The sequence below is a fragment of the Beta vulgaris genome, chromosome 9, assembly GCF_026745355.1.
Source record: "Beta vulgaris subsp. vulgaris cultivar EL10 chromosome 9, EL10.2, whole genome shotgun sequence".
Taxonomy (NCBI): domain Eukaryota; kingdom Viridiplantae; phylum Streptophyta; class Magnoliopsida; order Caryophyllales; family Amaranthaceae; genus Beta; species Beta vulgaris.
In genome coordinates this window covers 2,514,146-2,532,443 of record NC_079210.1, presented here as the reverse complement: position 1 = coordinate 2,532,443, position 18,298 = coordinate 2,514,146, and the positions used below count along the sequence as shown (strand labels likewise).

General features: G+C 33.2%; 2 protein-coding genes across 3 annotated transcripts; one reads left to right on the top strand and one right to left on the bottom strand.

Moving 5' to 3' along the window:
* Positions 1–515: 515 nt before the first annotated feature.
* On the bottom strand, positions 516–6,142 carry LOC104902640 (DNA-directed RNA polymerases IV and V subunit 4). 2 transcript variants are annotated; one of them, XM_010690491.4, is made up of 10 exons: positions 5,991–6,142; positions 4,148–4,219; positions 3,565–3,618; positions 3,400–3,465; positions 1,712–1,823; positions 1,463–1,540; positions 1,343–1,379; positions 1,196–1,264; positions 1,012–1,114; positions 516–866 (listed from the first exon to the last, which is right to left on the bottom strand). In XM_010690491.4, exons 1-9 carry the CDS (start codon positions 6,031–6,033, stop codon positions 1,025–1,027), a joined length of 621 nt encoding a protein of 206 aa, XP_010688793.2. In that variant the 5' UTR covers positions 6,034–6,142; the 3' UTR covers positions 516–866; positions 1,012–1,024. The 2 variants fall into 2 exon arrangements, with proteins under 2 accessions (XP_010688793.2, XP_010688795.2); XM_010690493.3 differs by having other exon boundaries at positions 1,343–1,376; positions 5,991–6,141.
* A 9,666-nt stretch (positions 6,143–15,808) lies between these two features.
* Positions 15,809–16,378, top strand: LOC125493842 (uncharacterized). Its single transcript, XM_048637367.1, has one exon. It carries the CDS (start codon positions 15,809–15,811, stop codon positions 16,376–16,378), a length of 570 nt encoding a protein of 189 aa, XP_048493324.1.
* Positions 16,379–18,298: the final 1,920 nt, after the last annotated feature.

The window sequence follows — 18,298 nt, the reverse complement described above, 5'->3', positions numbered from 1 at the left end:
AAGTATACTACCTCTATTTTTTAGATGCAAAATTTGATTATTTTATTCCACCCATCAAAAAGGCAAATGTTACATAGAAAAAAACAGTAAAAGTATAACGTAAACAAGTCTTTCACCAAGAATAGTTAATTTTATACAAGTCTTTGCAGCTGTTTCCGATCTCTCTTTTCACTGTTATCGCATAATTTTATACATATATCTTTTTGGCCCCAAGTTAGACATTTTGTTTGAAGTGAAATAAGCTTGAACGGAGTCATGGCAGAGAAAATTTACTAGAGGCCAGGGGAAGAAAATTCTAGTTCGCTGTTACTGCAGTTTTGGTATTACTACCTCCGTTTTTTATTATGTGCAACGATTTGACATAAAGTAGAGAGGGAAAATGTCTAATCGTTGCAAATAATAGAAAATGGAGGTAGTACATGAAATGTTAAGCTTTTAGCACACAAACGAAATTCACAAGTTTAGAACCTCCTGAAGCACAGAATTTCCAGGTTTCCAGATCAGAGCACAACAGATTTTCAGAAGTGATATACCATTAACACATATTTCAACTACTATGTTTCGTCTCTTCACCCTGTCCATGATTCGCAGCTTCCGTATCATTAGACTTAAGAGCAACAATAATGGAAGAGCTTCACAAGAGCATAGCTCGTACAATAGTCATTTACATGAAGATGTAGTTTTTATGTTTTGGCATCAATCAACATAGACGTCTATACTAGATAATGTTCTTTCATAACCGAACCTATACAAACTAAACCAAATACCAAAGGCCAGCTAAACGGTAGATTCAGAAAAGCCACCCAAAACATGCTGAAACCAGGCGTGGTATGCTGGTATCATTGTTACTTCCTAAATGTCAGCATCTGCCAAAGAAAGGCGTAAAACCAAATGATTAGATGGACATGGAAAAGCAATATCACGGTTTTGTTAAATTTGAGTCAAAATTCAAGCTAAGCTTCCTTCAAAACTGCACCACTTAAGTTTGATCCTACAGAAAGTTAAAACAACCTGCCGTTTTTGTCTACTCTTTTAAGCTTTCTGTTGACAACTTCAACTTAACCAGCTGGGATAGGACGTCTTCCAGTCGTTCATTAATCTTGCTTCTCTTTGCCTTTTGGAGAAAAGAAGATAAATGAGTAGACTTTGATGCAAATATAATCAGAGTCGATCTACAAACTTGCGTGCAACGTACCTTCAGAGAAGGGACCAGGGCAAAAGCCTCTTCAGCATTCTCAGGGCAACTATTTGCAATGACACATATCTGCAACAAGAGGAATTAATATTAGCTAAATGAACTTTTGAATTGCAGTTGCCAAGTCAACAAAGTTCGTAACCTAACCTCGCCATCAGAAACTCCGTACTTCTTGAGAGTCCTGCTTAATGAGTTAAATGGCTAAACAATTGAGAATCATTGCATTTTATAATATCCTAAGACAGCGGTAGAACCGTAAAAGGATACTCAAGAACTTTTCTGACAGCCTTGGGATCAGAATATCGGCCTCCAGCTTTGGCATATAGTAATCCCCTGTCAAATGAACTAATATTGGAAGGTTAATTAGAGGTTATGCTACCACAACTAGTGTTGCTAATGACAATAAAGGAGACACCAGCATAAGAACGCTGATTTCTGCACCAATATAACCCTACCCACATAATCCTCTATTTTAAATACAAAATCAAAGAGAGCTTCGTAAAATTAACTTCTTACACAGGAAGTTTGATGGTTGGATCACGAGACAGAAAAACCATCTGCTCCTGGATTCCTTGTAAGATATCAGCTGCCTCACAATCCATCACACATCGGGAGTTCTTCGGAAGCTCTATTGGCAAACAGATAGGACATAATTATCAAAAACACTGCTATTCATATAAAGCAGCGCGTCACAACTCATACTCTAAATGGAAGAGAGAAACGAGAAATAATTAGAAAGATCTCAAGGAATAGCTGCAGTGATATCTTCTAATAGCTTACACACACCTACATTCCGACAAAAATCATACAACTGAACTAGAAGCCTCAACTCGTGGTGAAGCTTGAATACTGTTGGTTGAGCGCGGCAAGACCCAACTAGGCAACTAACCATCTATTTTGTCAGCAAACGACGGGATGAATAGTAGTCCAAGACTCCAAGCTGCAATACTACTTGGCCACTGATTGGTTCAGGAAAGGAAATGGAGTTTATCCCTTTGAGCATTTGGATTTTGTTTTTGGCCTCCTTTCTTTCAGAAGTTGTACCCAAAAATGGTTTTCTCATAACCTCACCCTCCAGGGGGTTTGTTCCCCCCTTACAGTTTGGGGCTTCCACCAATGAACTACAATTGAACTGCAATCCTCTATTATCATGGCAACCGTCAGCACGTATTACCATCACCATACTCCTCAAATAACCACTCACCCTTACCAACTCATTCATCATGGAGAATGAACATGATCCCTTCCCTGCAGCCAAAGCCCACCACTACCCTCGACCACCACCACTTTACACTATTCTGAATCATCTTATAGCTCCAACCACGCCACATTATTTCTAGCAAGACCCACAGTACCCCATCACTCAATCAGCCTCCTCATCTGATGTTCTAATCCACCAACCTCAATGGAAAATAAGGAGCAGCTTTGCAGAAAAAAAGGGGAAATACACATAGCAAGCTACTCACTCCTCAACACCCATTGCATGAGAATATTCAAGAGAAATTGACCTAAATCTTACCCTGACTCAAGAATTAGAGGTTGAGTTCAAGGCCATAGTTGGAGCACCAGGCAATGAAGGCAGTGGCAAACAAAGGAAATGACGAACAAATACAATGGTAGTGAAGATGAAAGAGGACGACATACCACAGAGAGAAAGAGGCGACAAAAGATGCTAAGAGGATAGTCCAGGAATCATTGCGGGTGGAAGTGGATAAGCAAGAAAAAGGCAGAGTTCATAGAAGGGTTTTCAAACTTTCAAGTTTCAGTGGTTTGGTAAACCCAATTAACCCTACATTACATACAGCTGACGACCTGACATCATATATTGGTATAGAAGAGGTGGTCATTTTTGTTATCCTTGGTTTTCTAGTTGGATGAAGGTAAAGCTTGGATGTGGTTGTGTGTAGAGAGTGAAGAGAGAGGAGGGTTAATGTGTAATGAACCAGCTATATGAGTTGTATGATAGGATCATGAAGACTATAAATAGCGGAGAGTAGAGAGAGGTAGAACTATGAAGAAAATTGTTGGAGAGTTATTTAGTTGTTAGCCTTAAGGGTGTGATGAAGTCACTTGAAACTTTGGCAATTTATCCATCTTACAATGGGTTTCCCATACCCCCAATCCCATTACAATTCTACCACAAAGACTAGTATCAATACTAGTTGACAATCATAAAATAAAGGCTTCCAACGAAGAAAATGCACCTGCTTGAACATTGAGTTCATACTTTGTCGTTTCTTTTCCGGCAGAGCTCTTTCCCCCTTTACCTCCTTTACACAATCAAAGAGAATCATTCAGCACTTAAACAATACTAAATACACCACATCATATAACAAGCTGTAACTCATTGAAGTTCACAAGAGTATTACCATTAAGAGTTTCACCCTTTCCTCCAGATTTTGATGAAATGTTTGCAGGGGCCTCTGGATGAAGCCAAGAGAAGTTAGTGGACCATTATGAGCTTATAATAAGAAGTTGCCACCAAAAAGAGTATTGTATAACAACAATTTTTGACAAAAAAAAATTACAACTGAACGCGAAGAAATGCATCAACAGATAATAACACACACCCAAACTGATTAGTACAAGTACAATAGTAGTAGCATCACCGTCTTATACAAAAACAAATATCAAACAAATTAAAACAACTTCAGAATTTTCCACTTTACAAGAAAGAACCACAATATACATATTTTAACAAAAACATCCAAACAACCGTTAAAATGGAACCAATTTTATAAAAGCCAAAGTATGACTACAAAATATAAGAAAAGAAGTTTTAACCACCATGATGACACATGGTACACATACCAACTTAACCTGACAGAGGAACCTAAAACAAACAGGGATGAAGGTTGAATATGGAACTGTATGTCATAGAGTTACACTAACGGGGCTTGAAAATGAAACTGTATGTCATACAATTATATTAATGGGATAAGGGGACACTACCTTCATCATTAAAGTGTACTTTTCTTCCCTTCTTTGATTTAGTGGAGTCATCGTCCTTTCCTTTCAAGGGCACTGTGCACAATAACATGTTCATGACATCATATCTATCCAACTTAGGAAAGCATAAGCATAAGCATAACATTTAGATATGAACCAACATGGAAGAACACAGGCATGGTTTTTTTTTATATATAATATGAACAGATAAAAGCCTAACACATGGCTTACAAAGTATATGGATGCTGTTTTTAGCATGCATTGGCCTAGTTAATAGTGGCCACAGCCATTACCCTAGCAGTTGATTTGAGAGATGGAAGAGGTTACATTGAACTGATAAATTGCAACAAAGCCATCTTTGATGCATGATTAGACCTAAAAGAATCGAGCCATCGTTTTACCAAGAGGTATACTTTAATGCCTGTAGTCCATCTTCTAGTGGTGTCTTAGCTTACTACAGCCACTACAGGTCTTGGAGCTCCAGGACTGTCATAGTACATCGGCAATTAGCCTACAGGAACTTGTGTCACTTCCAATCAGGCTGTCATTTGGAGACATTCCCTCACAATTCAAAACATTAACCTTGCTGCAGATGAACTGTACTACTAGGTTGAATTACAATCAAAATACTATCATCGAAAGTATAGCACTGCACAAACATATCTCAATTCTCATGACAGTCAATCGGTTAGAGAGCATCTAATACTTCATTAAAGGATCACAAAACAAGATGGCTACGAAAGTTTGGCTCCCTCAACTCTGCAATAGATTTCTAAATCCACAAGAAACATAATATGTTCTCGGTGCAATATCTATACCTTATTTGGCTCGTGTATACACTTACTAATGAAACTGGCCCAACCTTACACGTAACCATGTCCTCCACTCTAATCGATCTTAGGTACAAACAAAGGTTAAGCAGCATTGTAGTAGCAACTACTGCAACAAGTTCCATACACCCTGTACATTAACTCATTTCACAATGTCTGAATTTCTCCTCTCCTTACATAGACCAATTATTGAGCTGAAATCATAGCAATGACCTAATTCTGTCTTGCTTCTGAATTGCTTTTTTCCTCCTTTATTTTGGTGGGAAGAGGTTTGGTGGGAAGAGGTTTGGTGTGAAGAGGTGGGTTTTCATCAAGGAAAAACCGTTTGCAGACAAGAAATGTGTGGACATGTCATATACTGGAAACAATGAAGGCAAATGCTCTGACTTTCGCCACTTACGAAAGAACCCTCACCAGGACATAGAGCATGTAAGCTTCGTTAATCCGACTCCAGTTTATCCCACTTTCTTGGGAGAGAATAGCAGCACATTAAGAACCAATGCACCTTAAAGATGAATCCGGTGCACGGACAACAAATTCCAATTTAACAAGGATAATTTGCAGTTCCAAGCCAGACATAATCAAATTAAAGAATTATATATAAGAATGGGTCAAATGCATGATAATTATAATAGGCTATGAAGACCCAAATCATCAAATCAAGTTGTAATCTTGACATTTTGTGCCTGAGCTTATCTTAACTTAAATACATTGTGTGCAAGCAAACTAACCACTAAAATAGGACTGCAAATCATAGTACAGAAAAATTAAACCCATAATTCTTCATGCGAGCATTAATTTATAGACAAATCTTATTTTATGACACCTTCAAAACCCTTTCAAAACTACTCCACCTGCATTTTGGTTATTTTTTTTCCTTCTTATAAAAAGTTCAAAATTTTGATCGAGAAAGAGAAAAACAAGGAAAACCCAATAATTTAAACCACGGCATACGAACAAAAGATTTATACTTGGATTGAAAGTGCGATAAAAGAGTGAAGAAAGCAAAATTTTACCTCCCTTGCCAACAGAAAACCCTTTTCCTCCTTTCTCTGCCATAGCTCAGCCCCACTGAATGTACGCTAGTTCAGTAACAAATGAAATACAAAAGGAGGGTTTGCCTTTGCCCAATTTATATTCTTTATTTACTATAGTTTTTGTTTGTTATATCAAGATTCAAGATTCTCAACAATATAAATTTGCTATAGTTTTTGTTTTCGCTAAGGCATGTTCTTTTGAATTGAACTGAGATGAATTGAACTGAATTTAACTAGAATGAACTGAGCTAAATTGAATTGAAAAAACCATGAGAGGAAATTATTAAATTGAACTAAGCTGAACGCAACTGAAAATAAGTCCAAAAAGAACAGGTCCGACTTTCTCATGTACCTAAAAAAAAAAAAGTTTTTGTTTTCACCGAAACTTAAATGAAATTCATAGATCTTGTTTGGTAAAGAGAGGTGTGGGGTAAATTAGAGGTTTGAATTTATATTATAGAATTTAATTAGTCAATCCTCTATTTTGAGGGTTTCGTAGATGTTTTAAGTAGTTGATTGAATCCAAAAAGCTCTTTTTGAATGAGTTTCTTGACATTAGAGGTTTAAGGATGAGTGAGCCAATTACATTTATTTCCTAAAATTGTTTAAAATTACATTAATAAATAATAAAATGTACAACAATAGATTATGCATATGTCCTTATTGATGTTATACAATTATGTAGAAATCAATCCATCTATCATTTATGATGTGTCGTATTGTTATATAGGTTTTAGTTGCATTTAGGTTGCATTCTAGGAGCATTTAGGTGCATTGTAGTTCATAATTACATGCTATTGCTTAATCTGCGAAATATTACTCTTCTTGTGCGTTTTTTGTATTCTTTGATAAATTTCAGGTATAGAGAATATAATTGGAGTATTATTGGACAAACTTGAGTACTTAGGAGCAGTTGGAAGCAAACTACATTGATAAGGATCATTTTTTGAATGCGAATTGGTGCTAAATTGGAGCTGGAATTCATTGATAAAATTGTGAAAATCGAGTCATGTTCACTCTTTTAATCATAATTTCTGACTTGATGCTGATATTGGGTTGATTCTAGTGGCATTGGAAAGTAGGCTTTCCAACGATAGGTTGCAGGGCCTAAGGCGAGTTGTATTTTGAGATATATGAGCTTCGAAAGTTGGCCGAGTCTGCTAGAAACTTCTTACACGCACGCGATTTTGATAATTTCGGCCATTTAATGATTTATTTGGTTTCCTTATCTTGTAATTTGGTTCCCTACTAATATTAGGAGTTAGAATTATATACTAGAGGTTTTCTAATTAGAGGGGGTCATCTATTACTTACTTTTCAGTATCACGTCATTTTTCCTTTCTAGTTTTCTCTCTAGTTTATGCCCTAGTTTGTTTTCTATTGCTACTTTGGAGATTCAATACTCAAGCTTTCATATTCACCTTCAATTCAATCAAGTTTTATTCTCTCATTTTCTCTTTACTATTATTTTAATTATGTTTTCTATTATGTTTATTGTTCTTTTTACCATGATTATTAGTGAGTAGTCTTTTTATCTAGGATTGAGTTGAGCCCTAGGATGAATTGATAATGTAAATTCTTCTTTGATTCCCATGTTATTGAATTATATGTTTAGGGTTTGACAAGATTGTTGTTATTGTCATTTGTGCATCTTGATTTAGCCCTAGTTTTATATTATCAACGAAAGTTGGAGTTGAACTTTAGGAATATCTGTTAGATGCTAAATTGTTATTCTATTAATTGAGTTCATCATCGAAAGTTGGGTCTTAATTTATATAATCTTGTTATTGATTTGAATTCTCCCATGAAAATATATAGGTGAGAATTAGAATTGGGAATTATTTATTTGACATTGGTTCTTAATGCTTCTAGTTATGTGTGTAAGCCATGAAAATAGGAGAGATGCATGTTAGTTAGGCCTTTTGCTATCACGAAAGTGAGTTCTAGGTATTGAGAAATGACCGAATATTTAGTTTCGGTTCGCAACTGTGCTTTATTACCGAGTCATAAGGGAATGTCAATCTCGCCTAAGCTATAATTGAATAACTAGGATGTGAGTTGATCAATCCATATTAGTGGTGATGCTTAATCTTAGTGCTTTAATTATCATATTTATATAGTTTGCTATATATCTTAATTAATTTAGCCTTTAGTTTACAAACTATTCTTCATATATTTGGATTGCGTAACTATTTTGTAATCTAAAATCAAGTAGTGGTTATCTTGCACCTCCTTGAGTTCAACCCGTATGTGCTACGACACCATACACTTGCGATTTTAAAATAAAATCTTAACAAACTACTTACTATACACCTTCATATAAACAGCTAATACACTTAACTATAAACTATCATCTAACACAATAAACTAACAACTAATAATTATCCGCTAATCGTCAAATAGGACAATTTCTAGTTTTACGAGGCACTATTATTACTGTTTATTATTAGATCCACGTAAAATTTGTGTTTTCTATAAGTACTCCCTCCGGTCTTTATTAGTTTACCCCTTTCTTTTGCACAGAGTTTTAGGAGAAACAATGTTGTGGGTCATAGAAAAAAAGAGAAACTATTATTTTATATTAAAGTTGATTGTATTTGTGATGAAAAGTTAGTTGTCCCGTTCTAAAAATAGAAACAAAAAAGGGGTAAATTAATAAGGAACATCCCAAAAAGAAATATGGGTAAACTAATAAAGACCGGAGGAAGTATATCCATATTTATATTATTAAATGCGTATTTATAGTCAATGGCTACATTTGAAGTTGATAATGTACTATTTTTTTATAAAAAAAGAAGTTGGTAAGGGGTAAGATAATTCGAATTTCGGATTTTATAATATATTTCCTATAACCATGGTGTAAGACTTGAAAATAATTAATGAAATATTATTAACATAAAAGTTCTGACACAATAATTGGGTATTTATTAATGTAATCTAATACTTCTTTTGTTCTATAACTAGTTTTTAGGACCAGGTTACTCCCCAAGTACTTATATATATTTTATTTATTAGTATTTGACTTTAGAATAATAACACCAAAGTTCACTTGGTTTAGTGGTTAAGAAATTTAGTATAGAGGTTTGAAGTCATGGATCAAATCTTATACAATACTTTGATTAATTCTTTTTTATATAGTATGTGGATTACATAGAGTAAAAAACCAGCCACGTGACACCGTTTTCTATTTATAAACGCCTTTTAATAGAATAGTATAGATAGATAGAAGAGAAAATACATTATCCATTTCGGTGTAAAAGAGAAAAACAATGTTACTCATTTGATTAAACGGATAATAAATTTGTACTATTATTCTACATTCAACATAACTGCTCTTTAAGAAATTAAGATCAATATTTTGGGTACCAAATAAAAATAATAATCACAGTGGTACAAAATATAGTTTTTTTTTTTTAGAAATTTAATAGCTTCATAACTTACATATATATAAGAAAAAAAAAAAGCAAGAGTAACATAAAAAATAGTTTATTTCTAGTTTCAATGCTACGAAAACTAAATATAAAAATAAGAAAAAGTAATTTTCCATTTTCATGTAGTTTTTAAAACTGATGAAATTAGTATATATATGACTAACCACCTATCTCATATGAATTTTAATATTTTATAACTAAAGACTAAAAGCTGACAATGATACGGAAAAAATGCTCAATTTTTCAATATAAACAAAATTTGAACAAGTACTTTTTTAAGGAACATATGATTGTTTTCGAGTTCATTATATAATATATAACATATATCATATGAATTTTATTCCCCACCACACTTTTTTTTAATATGAGTCTATCCATTGGCTCTGCTAGGATATTTGAGTATTTTTCTCGGTTTTTAGGAGTCTTCATCCCTATGCTAGGGCTCAATTACGACAACCATGGCTGATGATCTCATATTTAAGTATTCGAATTCAGAGAACTGAAGACAAGAAGGAGTTAGTTATTATGCTTGGAGATGCAGACAAAGGAGAAACTAAAACAAGTATTAATTCATCAACTAGTTATTAGGTCCGGGCTATGCCCGGGTAAGAAAAAAAAATTTCATTTATTAATATAATACTTTATGATAATAACACTAAATACGGTAAGAAAAAATTTCATTTATTAATATAATACTTTATGATAATAACACTAAATACAACTTAGTCTAGTGTTTAAGACTTTAGCATATGTACTTGAGGTCTCAAGATCAAACCCTATACTATGCAATTTCTAAATTTTTTTTATTGTACATGGATTACATGAACTAAAACTTCCTAGGAAGAGCGCCATATAGCTCAGTTTCTTGTTTATGTATGCCTTTTAATATATTTGTATAGATTGTGTGGAAAATCCTCACTAGAATACCATAGAATTTTGAGGCTTTCAAGAGGACTGTGAATCAAATTTGCATGACGAAATGGACCATCTTCAGGTTAATTGAAAACGATCTCTTTTTAGTGCAATCTACAAACTAGTAAGATAAATCAAAGATTGTCGACAAGCCGGGGCCATGAACATTTGACCAACACCTTGTCATATGGACAACATATAAGACTATGTTTAGTTTACCTGAATTTTTTTGATTTGAACTTATCTGATCTGAACTTATTTTTTCTGATCTGATCTGATTTACAAAATTTTATTTTTTATATAATATATGATTACTTTGTAATTCATTATTATGCATTACATTATAAGATCTTATTTATAGTATTACTATTATCATCATTTTATTTATATTACAACTTTTACACAACTTTTATTGATAATAATAATAATAACTATTATCATTATTATAATAATCATAACAATAACAATTATTACTAAAAATAATTATATAACCCAACTCATTAATTTATAAGAGCACTTATACAATGTTTCACACTTTCCATTAAAAAAAATATTTCACACTTAAGAAGTCGGCAGACTCAACTCTTCTTTTTCATATAAAATAACATAAGATATATAAACAACTATGACTTACGCAAGAAAGAAATAAATATTGTGCAACTTCAAATAGCTTGAGAGATTTGGAATTCGGTAGGAAGAGGTATACCGAATCTAAATTTATAATTTGTATCTCGCACTTAGCTTATTTTGAAATGTAATACGAACTTAGTAGTTTCATTGTCATGAATTTGAGCTATCATATTTTATATATTTCTTATTTTTGCGTCAATCTTATGTTCTTAACACGTGGCTTTTAATTTTCTATTATTTAATAACAACAAAATAACTCAAAATAATAATAACAATGATATTTATAATGATAACAACAAGATTAATAGTAATTACCAATATTAATAATTAATAAGTACAACAACAACAATAATAATCCTTTTGAACAAATGTACTAGTAAATAATAATACTCCCTTTGTATTTTTTTTTTATCCTTCTCACTTAGAATCTTGACACTATTAACAATTAGAGAAAATCTTTTAGATTTTTCTCAATAAGAAAAAATATAGTCATGTGGGGTCTTGTTTGATTCGTCTCAATGAGTACTTTATTAATATTCAATTATTATAATTTTTACTAATATGTAATGAAAGATATTTAATAGTAATAATGAGTTATTAAATATAAGCATGATCTGATCTGAACTTATTTTTTCTGATCTGATCTGATCTGATTAGATCTGAAATAAGCAAAAATAAGGTGAACTGAACATAGCCTAATAGGTAGTATTCAACTCTTAACAATGGATCAACACACCCCACTTAAACCTAAAAGAGTGTACACTCGAATGGACTCAGACCGAAGTTAAATTCAACCTATCCAATTCAACAATACTTCTAACCCATGACCCAAACAACCTCCAACCCTATAAGACTTAACTCAAAACGGACTCACTCATCACTTAGGTGTTGTTTGGTTGGAAGCTATTTTCCTTGGAAATACAAATTCCTAGGAAATACATTATGGGTGTTGTGTTTGGTTGGAGGGAAATGGGAGAAGCATAGGAAATACAAATTCCAAGGGAAATAGAATTTCCCATGAAACATGGGAAATAACTCACCAAGCCCCCCCTTGGTGAGTAATTTCCTAGGAAATGCAATTTCCTATGGTGTCAACCAAACAATTTTGTCTAATTCCTAGGAAATTAACAAGGGAAAGAATTTCCCATGAAATGTAAATTCCCATGGGAAATTACTTCCCATGTGAACCAAACGAGGTCCTATATTAACAGCTCTAGAATTTTTTCTTAAGGAGAAACTTTAAAAGATTTTATAACATATCAATTTCCGCAAGCTAACACACTTTGGGAAAACAAATCTAACTGTACATTTTCAGTGTCCATACAAATATTTCATCTAACAATTAAATGAGCAAGAATATTGGCAGGCTGACAGCTCTAGTTGAATCATATCCAAACTGAACGAGAATGGCAAGCCAATCCAATCCAATCCAATCCAATCCAATCCAATCCAATCCACAATTTATATTATTAACTTAACCTAATATATATCAGTCCGTTTTTTGTGCAACACGCCACACGGAAAGGAAACCGTGTGGCTGGCACGTCACAGTCAAACAAACGCAGGTGTTTTTCCCCCACAAACTAAACGGACTGGTTTTTCCCATCTTCCTTCCTCACTCTTCCAAAAAAAAAAATTCATTTTAACATTTTCCTCCCGAAAACCTTCGAAGAAGATCAACTCGAAAAGTTGTACTGTTCTACACATCACTGAATCCGCCATTAAAGAGATAGAGATAGAAAGAAAAAGCTTCCAGTAAAACAGTAATGGCGGATTCGACGATGAAATGGTGCGAAATTCGACGATGAAATTGTGTATTATTTCCAACATCAACAAAAACCAAAAATGGAGTGCGTTTTCGGCTTAGTTGGCGACAGATTCGCCGTAATTGCAGCCGATACATCGGCAGTGAACAGCATTATGGTGCACAAATCAAACGAAGACATTTTTCTCTCTCCTCTGCTTTTTTGTATCTCCATCTCCTAATATTTGCCGAATTTTTTGAGTTTCGAAAAACTTAACATTTGTTTTTGTTTAATTGATTGATTACAGAGTTCAATTTACAGAGTACATTCAGAAGAATGTTTCTTTGTATCAGTTTAGGAATGGCATCCCTTTGACTACTGCTGCTACTGCTAATTTCACTCGTGGTGAACTCGCTACTGCTAATTTCACTCGTGCGAATTTGAGGGGGTGTGAGGAGGAAGGAGGTCCGAAGATGAGAGAGAGATTTGAGAAGTCAGTAGATGAGAGAGAGATTTGAGGAGAGAGAGAGGTCCGAAGATGAAGAGCCGACGATTGTGGTGGAGGAAGAGTGAGGAGATTTGAGAAGTAAAACCTTATAATTACAAAAAGTAATTTCTATTTACTGTAGAAATAACTAAAAAGTAATCCCTAATTTCAATAAAAGTAACCTTAAATATATAATTATTAATATACAAAAAATAGCACCTACTTATTAGTAGAAGATAACTAACTTAGAATATTTACAAAAAGTAACCCCTAATTATAGTAAAAATAACCCCTAATTATAGCAGAAGTAACCCCCTTACAGTTACAAAAAGTAACATATACTTTCAGCAAAAGTAACTCCTAGTTATAGTAAAAGTAACCCCTGATTATAGCAAAAGTAACTTATATTTTCAGTAAAAGTAACCCCTATTTATAGTAAAAGTAACCTCTATTTATAAAAAAAAAAGTAACCCCCTTATAGTTACAAAAAGTAACCTATACTTTCAGTAAAAATAACCCCTTAGCATTATAAAAAGTAATTCTTAGTGTCACTAAAATAACCCCTTAGCATTCGATGAAGTAACCTCTAATTAACTAAAAGTAACACCTTAGCATTGAAAAACAACGCGTTTTACTTTTTATGAATAAATGAGATTACTTTAAATATATAAGGGGGATATTTTTTATGAACTAATTAATGGGTTACTTGTACCTTTTTTATGATTATTTTCTATAAACATTTCAAGCTATTATATAATAATTAGAGTTACTTTTGCGAACATATGAGGTTAGTCGAACAAATAAATAAGGTTACAAATAATAAGGGTTACACGTACATTCAGGTAGGGTTATCCGAAAACGGATTCACGCTTGGGCTTTTTTTAAAGGGGACACGAGCATCATTATAAGGCCTAACTTGGAACCCCTTATAATTACAAAATGTAACCCATATTTATCGTAGAAGTAACCCCTTATAATTACAAAACGTAACACATATTTTTAGTAAACCCCTCCAAAAAACTGAAGTAACCCCTGCATACAGTAAAAATAACCGCTTATTATTACAAAAAGTAACCTCTATTTACTGTAGAAGTAACACCTTATAATTAAAAAGTAACCCCTAATTTCAATAAAAGTAACCCCTTATAATTACAAAAGTAGCACCTACTTTTAGTAGGAGTAACTCCTTAACATTACAAAAAGTAACTCTTAATTATAGTAAAAGTAACCCCTAGTTATAGTAAAAGTAATCCCCTTACAGTTACAAAAAGTAACTTATACTTTCAGTAAAAGTAACCCCTATTTATAATAAAAGTAACCCCTATTTACAAAAAAAGTAACCCCCTTATAGGTACAAAAAGTAACCTATACTTTCAGTAAAAAAAAACCCTTAACATTATAAAAAGTAATCCCTAGTGTCAGTAGAATAACCCCTTAGTATCTGATAAAGTAATCTCTAATTCACTAAAAGTAACACTTTAGCATTGAAAAGCAACGTGTTTTACTTTTTATGAATAAATAAGATTACTTTATGTATATAATGGGGATACTTTTTTTGAACTAATTAATGGGTAACTTGTACCTTTCTTATGATTACTTTCTATAAACATTTCAAGCCATTATATAATAATTAGAGTTACTTTTGCGAAAATATGAGGTTACTCAAACAAATAAATAAGGTTACTCAAACATGTAATTAGGGTTACTTTTATTAACTAATGAGGTTACTGTTATAATATAATGGGTCATTTGAAAATATATATGAGGGTTACTTGTAGAATAAATGGGTACTCGTAGATAAAATAATGGTACAAAAATAATAGTTACTTATTATGAATAATGGGTTCCTCGTATCATAAAATAAGGTTACAAATAATAAGGGTTACACGTACATTCAGATATGGTTATCCGAAAACGGATTCACGCTTGGGCTTTTTTTAAAGGGGACACGAGCATCATTATAAGGCATAGCTTAGACTTATTATTAGCTGGTCACGTCCTTATTTATCAATGTGTTAATGGTAAAATTTTAGAGGAAATAAGAGGAGAGAAAAAAAAAGAAAAATAGGGAAATAAGAGGAGATAGAAAATGAGGCAAAAAAAAAGGAAAAATGAGAGACATTAAAGAGAAAAAAAAGAAAAAAGAAAAAAGAAAGAGTTTAAAAAAATGAGAGAGAAGAGAAAATAGGAAAAAAAATAGGGGAAATAAGAGGAGAGAGAAAACGGGGCAAAAAAATAGAAAAAATGAAAGAGACATCAAAGAGAAAAAAAAAAAAGAAGAAAAGAAAAAAGAAAGAGTTAAAAAAAAGAAGAATAAGAGAAAGAGGGGAGGTGTGAGATAAAGGGGAGTTGAGAGGAAAGGAGGAGGGGTGGCCACACCATTAGTTGAAGGTGTGGCCCGCCTCATATAAAAGTTTGTGAATATATATATTTGTCCCCAAGTGGGCAAGTTGTAGTACATCATATTACTCCTTAAGTTCACTTCAATGACTAAAAAATTATACAAGAAAACTAATGTGCTAGCACTCCAGCAGTGCACCACGCAGGTTACGAGATACCTCCCATCTCATATGCAAAAGTCGTCGCCTAAGGATGAAGAAGGAAATCTACCAAGCTGCAGTAAGAGGAAACATAGACTTCCTCGAAGAAGCACAAACCAAAGATGTAGAAGCAGTTGCATTCTTCTACAACAACGACGATCTTCTTGGATTAACCAGTCATGGAAATAACATCATCCATGTTGCTGCAAAACATGGTCAACTTAATTTCATCAAGAAAGCTTTAGAATTAATCTTTCCTAAAAAGCTTATATGTGGGACAAACTTAGATGGTGATACTCCTCTTCATTTAGCTGCAAAACAACAAACTCAAACGATAGTAGAACACCTAATCACCTCCTACAATGTTGATCGTGATGATAACGAGATCACCTCGTTATTGTCGTTGTCGTCGTCGTCGTCGTCGCCACCGCTGCTGCCGCCTTGGAGGGTTCAGAATAAGAAGGGTAACACCCCACTTCATGTAGCACTTATGAATGGAGGCAAGTCTATTGAAGTTGCAGCTTATTTGGTTGGTGTTGATCCTGAAGTTGCCTCGTTTGTTAACCACCTCAAACAAACCCCACTTCATCTTGCGGTCAAATATAATAACCAAGGTGCGTAATTTGATTCCTAACTATATCACTCTTCTGTTTTGTTGTTTTTTTAGGAAAATTTGCTAGGAACTACTTCTTCTATAATAAGGTTGCGGAGAACTATTCAACTTGGTGTCACTTATTGCCAGGGGCGAAGCCAAAACACATAAACTAAGGGGCCGATATAAGCTACGGGGCCAATTTAACTAATCGGAAGTTCGGAGGGTCGAGATTTTCACCACTTTTCTATATAGAAATTTGACAAGGGGAGGGGGGCCATTGCCCCTGTCAAAACCCCTCCTTTCGCCCTTGCTTATTGCAATTATAGTAGACTAACCAAACCTATTTTTTGGGTGGGGCCTCTCTTTAACCCTATGGCTCTTATTCGTAAGGGTCTTCCTCCACTAGCAGGTTTTTCGAAAAACTCTATTTATTCGGATGTAGATAAGTCAAATTTTCAGTGTTGACTTTTCTCATATATCTTATTTCATGTTAATTCTTCCTCTCTCCCTCGAATGAATTAACTCCCGAGTTCATTCATCATAAATTCGTCTAAGACTAATTTTTGTTCATTTGCTCATTTAAAATTTCCCTTTTTAGTACATTTTGCTCATTTGGATGATTTTAAATGAGCAATGAGGAAAAAAAAAGCCTTAGGATATACCATTCTCATGATACACCCGAGTGTATGATAATTTTTTTGATTAACTCCCTCTCAAAAATAGTAAACTATTCATAATTAAAAGATAGAGTCTTTTGCAGCGATATACCAGGGTCGTAATAGGGCATTTTGTGGGGATATAATTCACTAATTTTTTTTTTTGTGGGGATACACCAACCTAAATTTAAATTTTGTTAAAAGGTACCAAAAACACTATTTTCGACGAGAAAGTCAAATTTCCAGCCTTTGACTTGCTTAATTACTCTTTGTATAGTGTGTGATATTCAATTGCTTCTATTAAATACATTTTCCTCCAACTTCCTCACTGTCATTTTGTGGCTCATTCACGAGTTCCTACCAAGTCAAAAGCCAAAAATTTGAAATTTTTTTGCTGAAAATAGTGTTTTTGGTAACTTTTAACAAAACTTAAATTTAGGTTAGTATATCCCCACAAATTTTTTTTAGTGAGGTATATACTCACAAAATACCTTATTATCCTGATATATCCCCGCAAAAAACTCTAAAAGATACACCTAATCATGTCCGGTTCACTTTACCTATTTTCACTCAACTAGAATTATTTTAAAGATATTTAGTGAATGAAATTACAACTAATTTAATTTTTTAATCCAATCGAACTTATTTATGCTTTTTGAAAATTATTTTATTTCATCATACCATTTTTATAGTATGTTAAAGTGAACAAGGCCTTAAGCTGAGGGAATATAAGATCTAAATTCTAGATCAATTTAAATTTTAAGGTAAATCTAAATTCTAGGCCTTAAGCTATGATTGAGAACCAAACCCATTTTATATATCTCTGATCCATACCATGATATATACATCCATTTACTAAGATTTTATTCCTTTCACTGATTTTTATGGAATTGAAATTGTTAATTAATTACTTACTAAACTCTTTATTTACTGATTTGAACCGAGTTTTTCTCATTTTTGCTTATTTCTATATTTCTCTTGTTTTTTTCTTATGTAATCAACTAATTTTTACCAACAAAAACTAAAATGAACTATTTCTTACTGATTGAAATAAATTTTTAATGATTAAAATTGAATATATTTATATTTTTGTTTTAAAGTTGAAGAATGCAAGACCAAAGTTCATTCTTGAGCCGTTGAGCGGCAATTCTCATTCATTTTTTATGTATTGGCCAAAGAAATCAAGAAAAACAAAATGCTCAACTTGTGTGTATTAAAATGTGTTTTCTTACTTATAATAATCATCTTTGTTATAGCTGCTAGTAGAGTTGCACCCCATCACTTCTTTTAT

What these genes read in the sequence shown, in the direction of transcription:
- LOC104902640 (XM_010690491.4), bottom strand. Translation starts at nt 6,033, where the DNA reads ATGGCAGAGAAAGGAGGAAAAGGGTTTTCTGTTGGCAAGGGAG. An exon ending in TGAACTCAATGTTCAAGCAG is followed by an intron (nt 1,824 to 3,399) that starts GTGCATTTTCTT and finishes GTTTGCCAATAG; the next exon opens with AGCTTCCGAAGAACTCCCGA. An exon ending in ACGGAGTTTCTGATGGCGAG is followed by an intron (nt 1,265 to 1,342) that starts GTTAGGTTACGA and finishes CTCTTGTTGCAG; the next exon opens with ATATGTGTCATTGCAAATAG.
- LOC125493842 (XM_048637367.1), top strand. Translation starts at nt 15,809, where the DNA reads ATGAAGAAGGAAATCTACCAAGCTGCAGTAAGAGGAAACATAGACTTC.